The following is a 15,415-nucleotide window of genomic DNA, read 5'->3' as shown; positions in this document are numbered from 1 at the left end:
GCTACATCATTTGTATTAAAGTAACTAAGGGGAAGGAACCAAGTGGAACTAAGGGCAAAGATACTAGCTTTGTTCACCTTCAACATTTACACCAAATAGCCCAGCATTCATGTTTCACATTTTCTAAGAATTGGCCTTTCGTTGAAGTGTGATTCAATTGTAGTCTACACTCTCTTTCACTTTGCTCAGATGTTAGAACATTGTTCCTTCCATTTTTTTCTCTTTTTTGTCAGTGGATTCCTTTGTGTTCATTCGGGATATATTATACTAGATTCATATTCTGATGGTAGTCAGGACATGCAGCATGAATGCAAATACTAATTATGGGGAAGTAACTCCTAGTCTAGTCCTTCAGAAGTCTCTTCTGTTAAAAGTGTCTGGGTAGTTCCTCTACAACTAAAGAATGATCTACAAGTAAGCAAATGTTCTATAACCTGAATGTGCTATTCAAATTTGTGTAACTGCTGGACTAAAGATACCATGATAAAAAACTATGAAAGTTGCTTATTCAGCCCATAGAAAACATCCTCTACTTCACTTTCTGTTTCTGTATATGCATTGTCCGTTATAGAAAGCTGAATTCTATAGCCAACCGCTATGCATCTATCACTTCTTCCACAAATGTTAATTATCAGACACAAATATTTGCTAACCTGTTTGAACAATTTAGTCATTAAAAAGTTCCTTAATTCTGAGAAAGATGAGTTTTGGTACTGTTTTCATTAGGTTCTGCCCATTTTATAAGACAGTGGGAATGCTGTCTAACATGATTGCATTTTATGATATGGCACGCCGAGCAGTTGAGACTACTGCCCAAAGTGACAATAAGATTACATGGTCCATTATCAAAGAGAACATGAGTGAAATACTTTACCGACTTACCTCTATGAAATTCAAGGTATGTACTCTGCATTAGGATTATAACAAAACAATATGTACAAGTAATCCTCAACTTACAACCATAAATGGGATAATTGCCATTGTTAAGTCGTCGTGACTGTGAGTCATCATGTGACCAGATCCAATTTTATTACTCTTTTCCGTAGTTATAAGTTGAGTCATGTAGTCGTGTGAATCCAGCTTAATTAGCAATGATTTTTCCAAGGCTGTGCAGTAGCTAAACTTGTGTGGAGAACTGATCATGTTTTAGATAATATTTAAACAGAAATATTGAAAATTCAATAGGGTTCACGACCATATTTCTTAATCTTGTATTGCCCTTGTTCATATCCCAAATCAAACAAGTATAAGATTGTTGTTCCTTTAACATTCTATTAATCTAACTGCCATTTATAAAAAACAGCGTTGACAAGAGTGTTTAGTTTTTTAATTAAACTGCTAGATAGTCACTTTGATATATTAATAGGAAGAGCAAGAGGTAGGTCTAAGTGGTTCCAGTCTTGTAATGTGATTTAGCAAGAATTGTAAAATACCTGCTTTTCTATAACTTGAACTCTTGATAAAGCAAAGTGGATGGCCTTGTTTTCTTATCAGGGCATTAATTGGTCACAGACCTCCTTCTTAGAGTCTGTTTCTGTCATCTCCTGGTACCTGTTCAAATGATGTGCAAAGGTAAGCAGCTAGGTCTTTCATCTCATCTCTGGACTCAGGAAGGTGGATGGCGCATTTCACGGTTCCAATTTCTTTTTGAATATGAAACTTTGTACATATGCAGATTGCTATTTGCTGTTGTTACAGTTATAACAGAAGTGAAAGAGAAAATAACTCTACTGCATAAGGTATTTATCTCTTGGGGGTATGTGTGTGCTGGCTGTTTCATTTTAGTACATGGGACAGAGATGGATCCCATCAGGCATATCAAAAGACCAGTTCCCTCTGCATCATTGGTAGGAATTCTGCAATGTTAAGATATTCATGACATCTTCTGAGGAAGTGCTGTCTTTCTAAATCTCGAGTGATTATCCAGTTTTGTTCTGTTGAATTTCAGGACCCAGTGAAAGATGGAGAAGCAAAGATCAAAGCAGACTTCGCCCAACTGTTTGAAGACATGCAGAATGCATTCCGCAGTTTGGAGGACTAGAAATTCCCATTTCAGTGTTTCTCATTTCAATCTTCTCTTTCTCTAGTAGAAGATGTATATTGTGATGACTTATAACTGGAAAAACATTCCTATTTAGTTTGACAGTTGCGTGCGTGTTTGTGCAAATGTAAAGCAGACTTTGTTAAAGTCCCAGTAAGGCTTCACCAGATTTAATCCTTCAACTGTTTCTCTCTTTGGAAGAGAATTATGGTTGTCGAAGTATAGATTTCTTCAGGGCGGAAAAAGGCAGTTGAATCAGTTTTCTACTGCATGTGGTCATGCATGATGCTTCAAAGGTAGTTTTGCTTAATCTTTAATGCTGCTGTTGTGTCTATATTCAGTAGAGTGGATCAGAATTATAGATCAAAATATTTTGGTAAAAAAGCTCTTCCCCATTCTTCTTAATGTGATGAAAAATCTTCAGGATTAGAACTGATGGGCAAAAATTATTCCCAACAGCAGTCTAAAGTCAGTCATTATTTGAGGAATTGTATGCCTTTTGAATGTACATGCAACTTGTTAAATTATTTTTCTATGCTTTTTATGCTTGGAAAAGATCAACCCTTCTTTTATTTCTGGATATATTTGCTATTTAGAATTGAATGTATCCTTGTTTGAGCAAATGTAACACTATAAACTTTGTCTCTCAATGATCAAGATAAAAATGAAAAACCGTGGAATAGTTGTACAAAAGTTTTTAAATTTGCTGAAGAAGAGAATGTTACAATCCCAAACTTTAATTTTAAAAAAGCTGCTAATCCTTTCTCTTTGCAAAGATCACTGTGTCTAGTGTTTTCTTATAGCATGTTAACAGCAGGCATTGTATGATTATCATACATAATTACAATTTAAATAATGTGAAAGATCATCTTAAAAGTTGAACCTCCTAACACCATTGTGACATTGCTGCAAAATAGACCATCCTAGCCAACATTTGTGTAAATCCTCTCTGGAATTCCATTTCCTTGCACATTTGTAAATGTATTATAATAGGAAATATGGTTATAAATATGATACAATGAAAACTGGAAACAAGGTTGCTAAATAAGGTTGTAATAACATTATTTCTTCTTCCTGACCACTTTAATTGTAGAAGTAATGGCCCTTCTGTTTCTGGTGTGGCACTCAATTAATATTGGTTTTAAGCTTACCAGAAAAGTGCTTTTTCCTCATTTAGGCAATGCCAGCTAAATTTACTAATTGCATTTTCAATTCTTTTGAGTTCTATATTAAGAAAGCTAATTTCATTTATGCTGTGTTTACAGAACACGATATATGAAAAGCAATTTTGCTTCTTTTGCTAAAATCCTTTTTGGCTATATTATGTTGTAGCATTCTATGCCTAGGAAATTGATTAACCACTATAATTTTACATACAATGTATTATGCTACTTTGTTCCATGTCTCTCCCTCACTGTACAATTTATTTTTGGATAAAAATAAAATTCTCTTTGTGTCAGTGTTAGAAAATGATGCTCATGATATTACAAACTCTATGGTTTCAAAAGAAGAGGAACTGATGGGGAGAACAGCATTGTATCTATGACTTTGTGTATATTTGTTCAAATCTTAAAGAATACAATTGTGTTGATAATATACTATTCTTGTCAATCATAGAGTAAAAGTTTCTAGCCTTTTAGTCAGTGCACAAGACATTATAGAAGTTAGCAACAAGACATAGAAGTTAGCAATATAATGAATAAACTTAAACTCTGCCTATGTTATCTAAGCACTTCAACAGATTATATTCAACTATTATTTCAAAACTAATTGGAAATTATGGATATTGAGATTCAGGATTATATATATTTAAACAATCACTCAAAAGCATCTGCTCTCAAGCTTTAGGATATTATTCTATATTCCTTGGAATTAGAATCAGCAGGACTATTGGAAATGCTTTTTATTGAGTGACTAGGGCAGCTTTTTCCAATTCCCTTCCTTCTCTAGAATGAAAGCTTTTTTTCTTGAAAAAGCTTTTTTTCTTCTTATTCTACAGTGATCTCTATACAGATTCTATACCAGGGGTCTTCAAACTTGGCCCTTTTATGACTTGTGGACTTCAACTCCCAGAATTCCTCAGCCAGGCACGTTGGCTGAGGAATTCTGGGAGTTGAAGTCCACAAGTCATAAAAGGGCCAAGTTTGAAGACCCCTGTTCTATACCAATGTCTCTTCTCATGGCTTCAAAAAACTACTATACAAATTATACCTTTCCTGATTCTAGTATGCGCAAAAAGTAGTCACTGTTTTACATAAAGATGCACTTTTCTCAGTACACAAAGAGTAAAATCATGACAACAAGATACGGTTTAATCAAATGGTAAAATAAACTCTTTAATTATAAGGCAACACTGATTTGTATTTTACTGAAAAGAATGAAAAAAAGCTTGATTTTTTAATGTAAAAATATTTTCACATTTTAATGTTTGCAACAATATCCTTCACACTTGAGCTTACTAACGATAATCGTATCTCCAAATCTGCAATACATACACAAACTGGAATTACACAAATTCCTCCAGAGAAATTAGACTTTCTCCTCTTCCTGTTCTTCAGATTGTTTCCTGGATATTAAGACATACCAGATTTGATCGATTCCTCATTCGACTTAAGAACTCTAATTCATTACAGAAAAACCTCCTCAATTGTCCCGATCCTATTTAAAAAAGAGAACTTTATAATCCATCTCTTTCTCACTAAAAATAATACCAGCACACTATATCTCAGCCAGCTCCTGGGTGTCTTAGAATTTAGGGAGAAGGGTGGGGAGAAGATATAAAAGGGACCCTTTTCAATTTTTAGTCATTATTATCAAGGAAATCAGTATAAGTGGAGGAACAAACAAGTGCAATAGTTTTTGGCATATTTGTATTTCATATTTCTTAACAGCCCATATTTCTTAATGGCCCATATTTATATTTCATATTTCTTAACAGCCCATCTTTTGCTTGCCCAATTAAGATGTGCAGTGGAATTGTACTTATTGCCTTTATTAAAATCTCCTTTTTAAAAAAAATCAGGAAATAGGTTTGCCTATATCTGAACAAAAGCATACAGTATTTTTTACAATATACCAATGGTCTCCATTTGCATAAATCAGCTTTCTATCCTTCCTCAGATTAGATTTCAACTCCATAAAACTCAAAACACAGTGATCAATATTCTCCATCTCTAACTGTTGATATTCCAATTAATATAAAAACAATTTTCCTGAGCCATTTTGTAATACAGATCAGCCTCTCGGGGCCTTAGAATTTTTCCCCTAAACCTCTCAATTTAATTCCTAGCAGGGAATGATTAAACTGGTATCTGCTCTAAGTATGAAAATTCTGGCATACTGAAGTAAATTTGGCAACTTCCTTGGCATTTTATTCATCTATTTTGAAGCTTCTGGGATTTGTAAGTAGTAACTTGAGGACTATAGTGAGGCATCAGGATTTCTATATTGTTAAGTAATTTCTATTGATTATAGTGAAGCAACATATCATAGGAATAGTTGAATAGCTGGCATGATTTCTAAAAAAAAAAGCTAGTTTTTTTCCTTTGCACTGAGAGCATTCTGTGAGATTGAAGACATATAACATACCTGTATTAGAAGATTTTTTATCCACTCTGAAAGCCAACACTATGGGTCGACAGACAGCTGGACTTCTGCATAAGTTTCTCAAATACTGTGTGAGCAGATCTTCTTGCTCTTCCAGCATCTGTCAAAATCAGATAAATAGCCTTGATTTACACTCAAAGCCATTAGGCAAAATTCCTAATCCAAGTGGTTACTAAATTTCCTAATTCAAAATAAACCACTTACCCTAGCTCCTGTGCTAATTTCATTATGCTGAATGCAGATATTTCCCTTAATCCGGATATGACTTTGCAGGACCTCCCATTCCTTGGGGCTCATACCCAACACTTGTTGCACTTGCTGATTCTTGCAAAATACCACAACCTCACTTGTTCCATCTTCTACTAGGATTCTATGATAATAAGTGGGATTTAAAATAAATATATCACATTTTCATTCAGAATAATGGATATCTGTAATTCTACTCTGTATGTCATAAAATAATAATTTGAGTGGCAGGTAGTCCTTGACTTACAACTGGATGCTTAGCAACTGTTCAAAATTATGATAGATCACCCCCTAGCTACTTATGATCCAGTTCCAAAGTCCCAGTGGCCAGCCCCCCTCTCCCAGTCACATAACCATGTCGGGCGCACAATCTATATTTATGGCTATTTGGCGTGCCTCGCACTCATGTGAATATTTTTATGAAGTTTTTGCTAAACCCCAGCATTTATTTCTAATTTTTGGCAAAATCCTCCCATTGCAAACAATGGATTTACTTCAGGGCCACAGCGGTTGTTTTACATGGCAGCCTGTTTTACAACCATCATGACTTACGATTAAGTTGAGGATCACTTCTACTTGATTTTAAATATATTTGATCAAAAAATAATTTCAGTACACCAAAATGTTGCCAGATTTCAGGATTAAGTACTTATATAGACAAAATGAGCAAACTATTCAACATTCTACATTGTATAATGTGAATATGCATTATTGTTTTTTCCTATATGAATATATGGGGACAATAAAAATATTATTAGCAATGATAGACATTTCTTTCCAAGTACTTACTTAGCTGTAGCTTTAATCATTCCTGTATGTGATGAGCAAGAATTGTTACATTCGTTGGGCCTTCCCTGGGAAGAGGGAAAATATGCTGATAAAATTGGGCTAATTGTTCCGTTAGTATAAAAATTTATATGGTACTCCGATTTCTGATTACAGTTGTGAAGTTTGAATGACCCATATGTTACTTCATGCAAAACAATAAAACAATACAATACAGCAATTATGACATGAGGAAAGGAGCTTAGGAATTCCCAGATTCAAATATGGCTGACTAGATACCTCTGTAAAGATGTTGCAGAGATCACAGAACCATTGCATGGATAAAGATAGGATACATGTCAAATGGCAAATGACTTGTGGTTGGCCCAGATTAAAAGGCTGAAGTGGTACATTGGATAAATAATCTATTGGAAACTTAGGAGTGGTATCCAGATGTCTGCAAACAAAAAAGAAAAAGGGGCTTTCATCAAATTCTGCAGTTGGATGAGATATAAAAAATTTTCAAGCTAACTTCTGAGGTTGATACTCACTTTGGAGAATTGTGAGATGGAGGAATCAGAACACACACGTCACTAGAGGCAATAAAAATACAATACACATTTCCAAATCTGTAATGAAAAAAGATGGATTTTGGATACTAGTACAATTAAATGTGATAAAGAGCCAATGAGAACTGTCGTGGAGAAGCAAAAATATATATATATATATGTACAAACAGTACCTGAGTTAACAAGTTCAGTTCCCTAACTCTGTCTTTTAACTTGGATTTTAAGTCGGAATCCACACTTACAAACAAGTTGCTTATTAAAAATGACAGATGGCTTTGTCTTTCCTTGAGCCAACTAAGCCAACACTTTTAGGAACTGATGAAAACAGGGTGCATATTAAAAATGTGTGAGTTCAGTGGTTCCTGAAAATACTGTGTGGCTTCAGTGTTTCGGCAGGTCAAGGAAGGAAAACACAACCATTTTTATTAACAGGCAGCCCATTTATATGTAGTAAATTATATAATCAAGAATCCAGGGAATTTCCAGAGATATTAACAAATAGTTACTGAGAAGAGCAGAGAAAGGAGTTGATAGGGCATATTGATACACTGTGCCTGAAGAAGCATGGCAGCTCTGGAGAATAAATGGGCTGAGAAGACTGACAAGAGGAGCAAGTGAGGCGGTCAGGCACATTACACTTGAATGTGAGAGTGATAGTGGCAACCAAGAAAAGATAGGAGGAAGGGAGGAAGGAAAGTGCTGATAGTTTGGAAAGACTAGAGCAGGGGTCCCCAATCCCCGGTCTAGGGATCAGTACTGGTCCACACAAACAAGCAAAGCCCCCATCTGTGAGATGCAGGCAGCACACAAAACCATGCACTCTCCGGTCCGCAGAAAAAACTCACTCCACAGAACCAGTCCCTGGTGCCCAAACGGTTGGGGACCTCTGGACTAGAGCACAGGCTATGAAAGGAAGGGAGAAAAAGATGAGATGCACTAGTCTTGTTTTATTCTGTAAGACCTCTCCAGATTGTCTCTTTGCCAAAGCCCAGAACAACTCAGTTTCAACTCAATCAGAACCAGCTCAAAATAGTCTAACTAGATTTCTAAGTCAAAGTATATTTTGTGTGTGAAACAAAACACATTTTCTGTTCTGTGGCCAAGTGGTGGCCAAGACATTAGTAAAAACTGCAGCATGATAGTCTGGTCATCAAAGACCAAAACCTGACCCCTTTTCACTAATAGCAGTGAAGCAAATCCTATTAAATTGCTTTACTATAGTCTCTTTGTTCATCACTGGTATAATTTTGAACAAATGGTTGTAAGTTGAAAACCTGTACTACCAAAGGCAAGCAGATATCAATAATGTCATATATGATGAATAATAACATGATGCTTCAGTACCTCTGAACTCAAGACATACCTGGAAATTTTGCACTGTAGATCCCGAAACAAAATCATAGCTCCAGGCAACAAACCCCAAAGATAAGGCACAAAAGCGGCTTGAATATAGACATCCAGAAGAATTGAAGAATCTTGTGTAGGTGCTATGCTCAGCTTTACAGTACAATTCCAGGGCAAGAGGCCACCTAAATAGAATAGAATAGAGCTGGAAGGGACCTTGGAGGCCTTCTAGTCCAGCCCTCTGCTTAAACAGGAGAATCTATACCATTTCAGACAAGTGACTGTCTAGCCTCTTCTTAAAAATCTCCAGTAATGGAGCGCCCATGATTTCTGGGGGCAAGCTGTTCCACTGGTTAATTGTCCTCACTGTTAGAAAGTTTCTCCTTAATTTCAGGTTGCTTCTCTCTTTGATCAGTTTCCAACCACTGTTTCTTGTCCTGTCCTCTGGTGCTTTGGAGAATAACGTGACCCCCCATTCTTGGTGGCAGCCCATCAAATACTGGAATACTGCTATCATGTCTCCCCTATTTCTTCTTTTCTTTAGACTAGCCAAATCCAAATCCTGCAGCTGTTCTTTGTATGTTTTAGTCTCCAGGCCTTTGATCATCTTAGTTACTCTTCTGTGATTTTTTTCCAAACTCTCAACATCTTTTTGTGATATGATGACCAAAACTGGCTGCAGTATTCCAGGTGTGGTCTTACTAGGGTTTTATAAAGCGGTATTAATACCTCGCGTGATCTTCATTCTATATCTCTATTTATACAACCCAGGATTGTATTAACTTTTTTGGCTGCTGCTGCACACTGCTGGCTCATGATTAAATGATCGTCCCGTAGGACTCCAAAGTCTCTCTCACAGTCACAGTTTAATAGGTAGAAGACAGTTTGCTCTCAGGTTGACCCTAACTCTACTTCAGCTCTAAGCTATAGAAAAATCATTTTTCCTCTTGCAGAGTAATTCTCACCAATATATTCTGAATAGACTGGTTAGTTTACTCATGCGCGTGCGCACACACACACACACGCACACACGCACACACACAGCATTGTCTAAGCAATGCTTGTAAATATTCACATTTTCCAAATAGTTACCTTTTTTCTGAGCACAGGCATCTGTTTCTGTCTTCTTTCCAGAATGAGAGTCACACAAAGTTCTTTCCATTATTTCTCCAGAAAAAGAGACCAGAGAACCTTTGGAGCTGATGAGGGAACATTTAACTTACTACATTTCCAGCTTTTCATCCAAAACAGAGATTAAGGTAAACTGAAAAGTATAAACTATAATTTTAAGCATAACTCTAGATTAAAAACACTAACCTTAGATTAAAAATAACATAAATAAAATAAAATCAGTAAGATATCAGCATTTTCTAAATTAAAATTCAATTCAACAACAAATTTAAAAGGTACTGTCTGTATCCTAGTTTTAAATACTGAAAAAATAACAGATACAGGTAGTATATCAATTATTTAAGATTAACTTTGCTTCCAATCTCAATCAGTCACCAAAAGTGCTAAATTTGGGCTTCTTAAATACTAACACTATCTGAAGAAAAGTGACTTTGCCTGCCAAATGTTTGCTTGATAATCATGGAACAGAGAGAAAGGGTTCTTTTAAAGATCTTAAAACTAAGTCCGATCTTTTATAATATCCCAGTAAATTAACACTAAACAATCAGGGTATCATCATCACTTTGAATTGTGCCCACACATTTAAAAACATTTTTATCATATCTATTGCAAAACTATGTTTTAAAAAGGAAGATCTGCAGCAATTTCTGAAATCAACTCATTAGTCAGATAGACGTCTCTTCTACGCCAATTCCAAAATCTATAAATATGGAGTGAAAATGCCTTCTATCTTCTCTGTATGCATATTCTTTCATATACACAGATCACACTCACATGAAAACATGTGAGTCTTCTTCTCCTTTCAGCAAAAACGGTAAAAAGGGAGGAAAATGGATGAGGGCAAGCTAGCACTTTGTTTGGGTTTTCTTATTTTTAGCTGAGTGTTTCAGTTGTAATTTTTGCAAAGAATAACAATGACTTCATTTGTTTGTCAGAATACACAAGAATCCCATTATGTCCTAGCTGTCGTGTAAATGATAGCTAAATCTTAAATTATGATTTTGTGCACTCAAAAAGCAAGAATAAAATTTGCTTTAACTGAATTAAACCAAACTAAGTTTAGTGTGAACAAGCAGCCTGGATATGCTCGGTGTCTCTCTCCAACTCTTTCCTATCTTGTGCTACAGAATTAGTTTATATGTTATTGTTAGCCAAGATAACAATGCAGACCAGAAAAGTACAACTTTTAAAAAGTAGAGCAATGAGTACCTGTATTCCATTTCATTTCCTTAAAGACAATAATTACAATTTCCACAGTAAATCTCTCAGTAAACTAAAAGAAAATATATTTTACCTCAGACTGAGTATTTCTGCAATGGTGAACATTTTTTGTTCTCTTTTTAACATGTCTGACATGGGCTGAAAAAGAAAAAATAAATACATTCATCCATTGCTCTGCCCCTTCACATGGTGAACCTACTGTGCTGGTATTAAAATTGTTCGCTTCTACTCATGCCTAGGACTCTTTGTTAGTTAGTTCATTTTCTTCCCAAATCAAAATCAAAATAGAAAGGACTGGCAGAAACACATATTAACCTGAGAAATCCGTCTCACATGACGCACATAGGCCCCATCTGGGAATGGCAGAAAAAAGGAACAGCTCAAGTTTGATTTGTTTCCTGGAGCCAGTGATGGCCACTTTTTGTCAAAAATATCCAAATCCTGAAAAAAAACAAAAAAACAGCCAACTGAGACCTACCGCAGAATCAAAATGTCCAGACACCTCCACTACAAGCAATCATGAAAGACAAAAAAATTGGACTAGAACAGGGCTTTTTAACCGGTGGTAGGTGACCACTAGTGGTACGCGAGCACCTGGCTGGTGGTATGTGTAGGATGGGTTGAAAAAAAATGTAAAAAAAAGTGTAAACGTGGATGAGGTGAAGCGGCAGCAGCATCACGCAGGCTTGTGGCAAAGTCAGCTGGAACTGCAGGTTGCCTGGGTCCTACTGAGAGCCAGGATCAAAGCGCGCAGCTCCAGCTGATTGGCGGCAGCCTTGGGGGTAGCAGACAGCCTCAAGCAGTCTTCAGTGGAGATTCCGCTGGAGCTGCGTGATGCATTGCCTGGGACCCCCCTGCCCTCACCTCCCCCAAGTGTTTTTTTTTTACTCATCTACTTTCAGCAGCATTTCCTTTCTCCTGTCCTTCTCAGCCTTCATGTGTTTGTGAGACAAAAAAAAAAAGTTCCATGAGACTTTCTAACTTCTCATGAGAAGTTAGAAAGTCTCATGGAACTTTTTTTCTTTTTTACCCACAAACACGTGGCGAAGGCAGAGAAACAAAAGGAGAAAGGTAATGCAGCTGAAAGCAGGTGAGTAAAAAAAATGCTTGAGGGAGGCGAGGGCATCTGGGCGGGGGCGCCACCCTTACCCTGCATGGTGGCAAGAGGGTTAACAGCGGGTGCGGGGGCCCCAGGAGGAGCTGCGCAAAGCAGGCAGATGGGAGGCTGGTCAGATTGTGGGCGCCAGTAAGCGAGCAAGATGGGCAGGGGCGCGAATCAGCGTGTGCTCAGAAACGCCGATCTCATGCTCCTGCTCATCTCATTTGCTTGCAGAAAGCTGTAAAGTTCACAGCACCGCCTTTTGGGAGGGGGGAATAAGAATGGGCAAGCTGAGCAGGGTGGGATTGGCAGCTGCGCGTTGTTGCTCCGACCACTGTTAGAGGGCGTGGGGCGGCCCTCCCTGGCAAGGCCCTGCCCACTCTTCCTGCTGCTCTCATGGCTGCCCTCCGGTCGCTGGGCTCGGCTCTTGTCTAGAAAACAAGGCCCGTTTTCGCCCACAGGTCAGTGCAGCAATGGGGCTGGAGCCTGAAAAGCGCTCCTTTGGACCTGGGGAGGGGCTGGAGTTGCTGCAGCTGCATTTTGGCTCGGCGCTGAGGAGCCTCCCGGGGTCCAGCCTGGTGCTGAGGCTCTGCCATGCCCGTAAAAGAAATGCCCAGGGCTGCGATGGCTCCAGGCTGCAGCTGCAGCAATGAATGTGCTGCTTCCCCACTTGCTGCTTTTCTCTGGCTGTGGCCGTGCACAATGCACCAGAGGGAGTCCGGCAGCCGCGGCTCTTTCCCCGCCCCATGCGCTCCTCCGCTGCCTGCGCTCTCCTCCCCCTCAGGAAGAACAGTGGCTGTGCTGGGCTCCCGGCTGCATCGAGCGCAACTGCCGCTCCTTTTCAAAGGAAGCAGCCAAGGAGAAGCAGCAGGCAGGAACCGCAGCAGCCGCCGTCACATAGCCGTCTGGCTCAGCAACAGCAGCAGTGGCAGCAGCAGCGGCCAAACTCCAATTGTCTCCTCTGGGCTCTTTTATGCCCTCCCCGCTCCCGTAGTGCTGGACAATGGGAGGGAGGGAAGGAAGGAAGGGACAAAGACAGGAGGAAGGAAAGGAAGGAAGGGACAGAGGGAGAATGGGAGGGAGGGAGGGAGGGAAGGAAGGGATAATGGGAGGAAGAGAGGAAGGAAAGGAAGGTGCCCATGTCTGTCCCACCCCCCTCCACCAGAGACTCACAGACCCCCCCCACATCCCCGCCCGCACCCCCCACAACCTGAGTGATGAGCTGGCCATGCCCCCCTGGCCATTGACTTTGCTTGTCAAAAAGTTGCAAAAGATGATCACATGATCTTGGGACACTGTGACTGTCATAAGTATGAATCAGTTGCCAAGCATCCAAATGTAAATCATATGACCCTGAGAATGCTGCAATAGCATTAAGTGTGAAAAATGGTCATAATTTGCTTTTTTTCAGTGCCGTTGTAACTTTGAACAGTCACTAAGCGAATTGTTGTAAGTCAAGGACTACCTGTACTTTATAATTTTTTCCTTTCTTTTTTTTTTTTGGTCAAGTTTTGACACCTTGCTGGGCGACTGGTGGTACTCGGATATTGCCTTACCCTAAAAGTGGTACAATGGGTTAAAAAGTTGAAAAGCCCTGGACTAGAAGCCCAATCACTGGTTTTTATCCTTCCTGAGTAAATCAGCAGAAGCCCAGCAATAAATTTCACAATTTCTTTTACTCTTACCGTGCACTGAGGTAGAATGAGCTGGTACAGATGGTCAACATGTAGAAATGGGAACCAGTGCAGAGAGTTCTTCAGAAACAGTAACAATACCTAAAATGGGAATAATTTGAGAAGTCCATTAACAAATGAAACCCAAATTTTACCATAAAGAGTGTTGGAAGTGAGATATAAACCACAGTATGCTGTTTGGCAAGATTAAGTTCTAGATTAGAGTTCCTAGCTTGCATAGAACAGCATGTACAAACTTGGGGATAAATGTGTTATGTAGTGGCCCATATGTGCCAAAACTGATTGGCACTGTCTTTACTATTTGTAGAGAATGCTGTATGGGCACAACAAAGGCTGATAACTTAGTATTTAATTAAAACACCTTTTGTGAAACCATGACAAGCAGAAAAGGACACTATCCATTTGTCCATTTAAGGACAGCTACAACATATGACTTAAAAAAAGAGAATAAAAATGATAAAGAGGGTAAATTATTATATATTTCTTGAACTAAGAGCAAGAACAGAGATCTGTCTGAAGATAGTCCAATCTTGAGCTGATTAATATATTTTGAGGTATAGGCTTCAGTCTGTATGAAAAAGCTGAAGTATAAATGAAAAAGTAGAAAGTGATGTCATTCAGTTTGTTCTGGATCTCATGCACTGATAATAACTACACATTACTCAATGATGATTATAGAAGAACAACAGGAATGCAACATTGTGAATGAATGCAATCATGTGGCATTTCTCCACTTCACTTCACCCTTACTTTCTGCTGGGCTTCGCTGGTCTCTTCAAAAGTAATAATCTTGAGCTCCTCCTGTTCTTCACTTTCTCCAAGACTGTGGCATAGCTTAGGTTTGCCCATCCATAAAACTGTGGCCTGAAAGCAGAGTTGCATTGTCTTCCCATTTTCAGACTTGCTTTCTGAACTGTGGAAGTAGTTGCGCCACGCAAGTCCTTCTTTCTGAATCAGCAAAAACAGACGAGATACACAGGTGATCTTCTTAGTACTGTTCCTGAAATGTTCTGGCTCCCGGGTATTTGATTCTTCAATTCCCCTTTCTTTGCTTTTAGCTTTCCTTGCTGAGGGTCTCAGATCAGTTGTTGAACTGCCACTGTCTTTCACATCACAGGAGGTCTGTTCATAGATATGAGGACTTTTTTTGGCTCTCTTTTCAGGAAAATGAAGAACTTTCACATCCTCAAAATAAAACTGTACATAAAGCCTGTGAAGAGGACAGAAAAGTAGCATGATTGCAGCTCTAGAGATGTAATAGGGAGAAAGAAACACAAACTGCAGAATCAGGACACTCAACTGATTATAATGATTTTTCTGTAATAGACAAAGCTTGTCCTATAATGGATTGCTCCTCCATTTCCATTCTCAGTTAGATCCATTGCAAAACACCTGCAATGTGTCAGCCTTACAAGATAGAGCAGACTAGGAAATCAGAGTTATGAATATAATACTACTTTCATTAAAAAGTTAGAGAAACAGAATGGGTGGAAATTCGTCAGAGGGAGATCCAGTTGAGAATGGAACTTCACTGCTAAGAAATTCAGCTATAAGGTGCAATGTGACATGACCACACCAAACTCCAAACATACAGAGAACAAATGGGATGAAACTTTTTATTTTAATCAAGAGAAAATCAGAATAAAGGAAAATATTCAAAATTCAGTGAACTAAACATGAGCCATATTAGTACAACAAT

At 38.4% G+C, this 15,415-nt stretch overlaps 2 protein-coding genes across 2 annotated transcripts in view; one reads left to right on the top strand and one right to left on the bottom strand.

Annotated features, from left to right (window-relative positions):
- ATP6V1A (ATPase H+ transporting V1 subunit A) overlaps positions 1 to 3,511 on the top strand; it is a 37,102-nt gene extending 33,591 nt beyond the window's left edge. Inside the window, exons 14-15 of the mRNA XM_039366682.1 lie at positions 727 to 898; positions 1,949 to 3,511. Of these exons, the coding sequence (XP_039222616.1) occupies positions 727 to 898; positions 1,949 to 2,041 (265 nt within the window). The 3' untranslated portion in view covers positions 2,042 to 3,511. The remainder of the gene's footprint in view (positions 1 to 726; positions 899 to 1,948) is intronic.
- An 835-nt stretch (positions 3,512 to 4,346) lies between these two features.
- The window catches only part of CTC1 (CST telomere replication complex component 1), a 32,244-nt gene continuing 21,175 nt past the window's right edge, over positions 4,347 to 15,415 (bottom strand). The window contains exons 12-23 of the mRNA XM_039366645.1: positions 14,467 to 14,926; positions 13,708 to 13,797; positions 11,239 to 11,364; positions 10,997 to 11,061; positions 9,664 to 9,770; positions 8,591 to 8,756; positions 7,210 to 7,287; positions 6,959 to 7,115; positions 6,683 to 6,747; positions 5,852 to 6,017; positions 5,630 to 5,747; positions 4,347 to 4,699 (exon numbers count right to left, since the gene is read on the bottom strand). Coding sequence (XP_039222579.1) covers positions 4,596 to 4,699; positions 5,630 to 5,747; positions 5,852 to 6,017; positions 6,683 to 6,747; positions 6,959 to 7,115; positions 7,210 to 7,287; positions 8,591 to 8,756; positions 9,664 to 9,770; positions 10,997 to 11,061; positions 11,239 to 11,364; positions 13,708 to 13,797; positions 14,467 to 14,926 — 1,702 coding nt within the window. The 3' untranslated portion in view covers positions 4,347 to 4,595. The remainder of the gene's footprint in view (positions 4,700 to 5,629; positions 5,748 to 5,851; positions 6,018 to 6,682; positions 6,748 to 6,958; positions 7,116 to 7,209; positions 7,288 to 8,590; positions 8,757 to 9,663; positions 9,771 to 10,996; positions 11,062 to 11,238; positions 11,365 to 13,707; positions 13,798 to 14,466; positions 14,927 to 15,415) is intronic.

This window comes from Crotalus tigris, unplaced genomic scaffold (assembly GCF_016545835.1).
Source record: "Crotalus tigris isolate CLP2741 ecotype Arizona unplaced genomic scaffold, ASM1654583v1 scf7180000020347.5012614909:4044961, whole genome shotgun sequence".
NCBI lineage: Eukaryota > Metazoa > Chordata > Lepidosauria > Squamata > Viperidae > Crotalus > Crotalus tigris.
The sequence above is the reverse complement of the archived record's forward strand: the minus strand, read 5'-3'. Positions and strand labels throughout refer to the sequence as shown.